Source organism: Alosa alosa, chromosome 2 (genome assembly GCF_017589495.1).
Source record: "Alosa alosa isolate M-15738 ecotype Scorff River chromosome 2, AALO_Geno_1.1, whole genome shotgun sequence".
NCBI lineage: Eukaryota > Metazoa > Chordata > Actinopteri > Clupeiformes > Clupeidae > Alosa > Alosa alosa.
The window spans coordinates 35,992,517-35,997,516 of NC_063190.1; the positions used below are offsets into that span (position 1 = coordinate 35,992,517).

Consider the following 5,000-nt stretch of genomic DNA (forward strand, 5'->3'; position numbering starts at 1 on the left):
AATGGCAAGGTCATTTTCACATGCAAATGAGGTTTCCCCGTTAAACAGTTGGCGTGGTTAACTTTTGGCAATGTTGGCAGCAAATTTGCAGCAATGTTATATGTAAATTAGGTTTGTCGCTAGAAGTTTACTGAAGCTTGCCACACATTGGCAAAGTGTGATCAAATCACTGTGGAACACATTTGCCACTTGTGTTTTATTGTATACTAGTATTGTTGCCAGAACTTTGCTGGAAGTTTGTTTCTACGGCCAACATTGGCAAACTTCTGGCAATATATATTCTAGTGAACTCCACGAGTTTCCCCACAAGTTTGCTGCAAATCTGCTGCAAACATTTAATTTTGTAAGGGTTGTTCAATGGAATAATTAGGTATAACACATTTCTCAACCATTTGTTTAAATCTAAAAACTTAAATCTACATTTCAGTTTAAATAGTATTTTACCTACATACCCACCTGACACGCGTTGCGCCTGACTTGCTACTAATTTCAAATTATACAGACATCTTTCTTGACACCTATATAACCTTTTGACTTTGCTGCAAGTTCATCCATTCAATTTCTCCAATACATAAATTAAAAAGTTGTATATCAAAATAATCCTTCTTATTATTCATTATTGTACCACCTGACACAAACCGTACAAGTCCAACTATGAAGAGAAATTAGTTATTTTTTCAAATTTTTTTTTTCAATTTTGTGTGTGTGTGTGTTTGTGTGTGTGTGTGTGTGCGTGTTTGTGTGTTTGTGTGTTTGTGTGTGTGTGTGTGTGCGCGTGTGTATGTGTGTGTGCGTGCTGGCGTATTGTGGGTGTGTGTGTGTGTCTGTGTGCGTGCATACATGCGCCACATATGTGTGTGTGTGTGTGCGTGTGTGTGTGCGCGTCGTGATGCGTGCGCGTGCGTCTTGGCGATGCGCGTGTGTGTGTGTGTGAGGTGTGTGTGCGTGTGCGGCAATGTGTGTGTATTTACCTTGGTGTGGACTCTCGATCCACCACCTCCAGTTTGGTGTGTTCCCCCAGACTGGGACAGCCCATCTTAGCCACCTCTTCCTCATCTGCCCCAACCGCAGGCTTGTTATCATTGGAGTCACCTGTGGGAACGCACACACACACACTACACACCTACCTGCGCACACCTGCCTTGCCTGCCACACCTAGCCTACCTGCCTTACCCACCTACCTGGCATGCGCTGCTGCGCACACACTCACACCTGCCTTACACACACACACCTGCAGCGCACACACACACACACACACACACGCCAGCCTTTGCTGGCACCACACACCTGCAGCACACACACACACACACCACGCACACACACACACACACACATGGCAACTGGGCGTACCTTGCAGCACACACACACACACACACACACACACACCTACCCACAGCACCGCACACACACACCTGCATGCGCACACACACACTGTCCCTTGCCTTTACACACACACACACACACACACAGAGACAGACACTGCACACACCACGCACACACAGAGACAGACACACCACTCACACTCACACACACACACACACACAGACACATAGTTATTATTATTAAAATTATATGAGACACACACACACACACACACACACACACACACACACACACACACACATAACCGCTGACTTATCATCTCTTATGTGGAAAACACACACACACACTGTGGAAACACAGGTAAAGTCCGCTGAAAGTAAAGTCCCACGGTATTGTCTACCCAGCTTTAACACAGGTGATCTCATACTAATTGGCCTGATCCACCTGCTTAAGAGGTGCTCATTAGAATCAGCTGATTAAGTGAATGGTTGGAATAAAAATGTGGCAGGACTTTTAGTTTCTGAAGCCGGACTTTTACGCCTCTGTGTGGAAGGCACACACACACACACACACACACACACACACACACACACACACACACACACACACACACAAACACACACATTTTTTGGCACACTTGTCGGCTGACACAAAACGGCCTGTGACCGGAGCCAGACGCATTCTGCAACCAAGCCTCATTTTTGTGTTGGTGGAAGTGTTAAAGGTGACATACTGTAGAATGGTTGAATGGGGTATTTATTCTATGGATGTGGCATGACTGCCACATTTGGCTGGGTCTGTAGTCAAAAGCCTTAAAAACCTCTCAGAAAGCTATGTTGGGGCAAAAGATATTCTGACACAAACTAAAGGCGCAGAGGATGCTTTATCGCAAGCATCGTGACACGTGTGAGCGATAACAGCTTGGCAACAACTGATTCAGCCAAGCTTGGCCAAGGGGGAACCCAAAGCAAAAGATTGATGCTGGCGGTTCTAACCACGCCCACATTTGACGCAGTTCGGAGTGACACACAAACGCATGGGCACTACACAATACTTGACCACCATTGAGCTTCTCACCCAATAAAAGCTAATATACTACTATATATCGCTACTGTAAGACTGCCAATGCAATCACTTTAGACCAACCTTCTTAGTGTAGGCTAGGTGTTGAAATTAGGATTGACCACTGTCCACCCTCATTCACCAGGTGCTTATGGGACACTGTGTTCGCATGCCCACAGAGTTAAATGTAGTGTGCTGCCAGGAAAATACAACCAGTGCTAACGCGCATATAATTCCATACACAGATGTACAAATACATCTGTACTAAAAGTCAGTATGGCCTATCTTAATGTAGTGGAATCCCATTAAAAATGAACAGCATCTCGTGCATTTCTTTTCTAGTAATGAAAAGTTTGCAATAATCACACAGCCTGAAAGGGCACTCGGAACTTCACAAACACTTTGTGCACCTGCTTGCCGTCCATGGGGTGGAGGCAGGTGTGTGCAAAGGAGGCACAGAATGAGAGAGTGGGGGGTATGTATCCGTTGTTCAGATTGGCCCAGTTTCTAAGTAATATTTCTAAAAGAGGACTTTCTGGCGAAACGGAGATGTTCAGGAATGTCTAGCCTTTGCGGCGAATGGTAGACTACCGCTATTCAAACAAAAGACTAGGCAAAACGGTTTTGATTCTGTCACCTTAAGAGTTGTAATATTTCCAAATAATAGTCCAATGCAGTGAATAGGCATTACTGAGCCACACACACACACACACACAGCCACACACACACACACACACACACACACACACACACACACACACACACACACACACACACACGCACACAAGGCTTAGGGAGGTGAATCAGACAGACGACATAATTTATACTGGAGGAGATGAACTCGACTAAGGAGACCCTTCAACACACACTCACTGTGTAACAATGTTTCTTTTCTCACACACACACACCAGTACTCTTGGATATCGGACAGAAACACGATAATACACACACATACGCTCCATGCACGCTCCATGCACGCTCACACACACACACAGACACACACACACACAGACACACACACACACACACACACAGCAGGCTAACTCTTCTACTCTGGTATCCAATCAAAATGTGCTATGCTGTGGTGGCCCAATGCTTTCATTTTTAATATGTCCTCTCTCACTCCTGAAAGCAGAAAATGAGGAAGTTATGTTCTGTCTGCTCTGTGTGTGTGTGTGTGTGTGTGTGTGTGTGTGTGGGTTTATGCGAAAGAGAAACAGGGTGTGTACTTGCACAAAAGGGGTCTGGGGTCTGTGTGTGTGTGTGTGTGTGTGTGTGTGTGTGTGTCTGTCTGTGTGTGTGTGTGTGTGTGAGCATGTGTGTGTGTGTGTGTAGGATACAGTAGGCAGTGTGTGTGTGAGCATATGTGTGTGTGTGTGTGTGTGTGTGTGTGTGTGTGTGTGTGGAGCATATGTGTGTGTGTTACCGTGCTTCTGTCCGATCTCCAGTAGTACTGGTTCCCCCAGGTGAATGGTGAAGGTTTTATTCTTCTCATACTCCTCATCATCGATCACCTTCACCTCCAGAATCTTCCTGTAGGAGACAGAGAGGGGGCAGATGGAGGGGCAGATGGAGGGGCAGATGGAGAGGGGGCAGATGGGGGGGAGATAGAGAGGGGCAGATAGAGAGGGGGAGATAGAGGGGCAGATGGAGGAGCAGATAGAGAGGGGCAGATGGAGGGGCAGATGGAGAGGGGGCAGATGGGGGGTAGATAGAGAGGGGCAGATGGGGGCAGATAGAGGGGCAGATGGAGAGGGGGCAGATGGAGAGGGGGCAGATGGAGGGGCAGATAGAGAGGGGCAGATGGGGGGTAGATAGAGAGGGGCAGATGGAGGGGCAGATAGAGAGGGGCAGATGGAGGGGCAGATGGAGGGGCAGATGGAGGGGCAGATAGAGGGGCAGATGGAGGGGCAGATAGAGAGGGGGAGATAGAGAGGGGCAGATAGAGAGGGGCAGATAGAGAGGGGCAGATGGAGGGGCAGATGGAGGGGCAGATAGAGAGGGGCAGATGGAGGGAGCAGATAGAGAGGGGCAGATGGAGGGGCAGATAGAGAGGGGCAGATAGAGAGGGGCAGATGGGGGGTAGATAGAGAGGGGCAGATAGAGAGGGGCAGATAGAGAGGGGGAGATAGAGGGGGAGATAGAGAGGGGCAGATAGAGAGGGGGAGATAGAGAGGGGGAGATAGAGAGGGGGAGATAGAGAGGGGGAGATAGAGTGAAGCGGGGGAGATAGAGAGGGGCAGATGGAGGGGCAGATGGAGGGGCAGATAGAGGGGCAGATGGAGGGGCAGATAGAGGGGCAGATGGAGGGGCAGATGGAGGGGCAGATAGAGGGGCAGATGGAGAGGGGGCAGATGGAGGGGCAGATGGAGGGGCAGATGGAGGGGCAGATAGAGGGGCAGATGGAGAGGGGGCAGATGGAGGGGCAGATAGAGGGGCAGATGGAGGGGCAGATAGAGGGGCAGATGGAGGGGCAGATAGAGGGGCAGATGGAGGGGCAGATAGAGAGGGGCAGATGGGGGGTAGATAGAGAGGGGCAGATGGAGGGGCAGATGGAGGGGCAGATAGAGGGGCAGATGGAGGGGCAGATAGAGGGGCAGATGGAGGGGCAGATA

At 49.0% G+C, this 5,000-nt stretch overlaps 1 protein-coding gene across 1 annotated transcript in view; it reads right to left on the bottom strand.

Moving 5' to 3' along the window:
• slc8a4a (solute carrier family 8 member 4a) overlaps nt 1–5,000 on the bottom strand; it is a 90,351-nt gene that overhangs the window by 4,565 nt on the left and 80,786 nt on the right. The window contains 2 exon segments of the mRNA XM_048230026.1: nt 972–1,092; nt 3,812–3,918. Coding sequence (XP_048085983.1) covers nt 972–1,092; nt 3,812–3,918 — 228 coding nt within the window.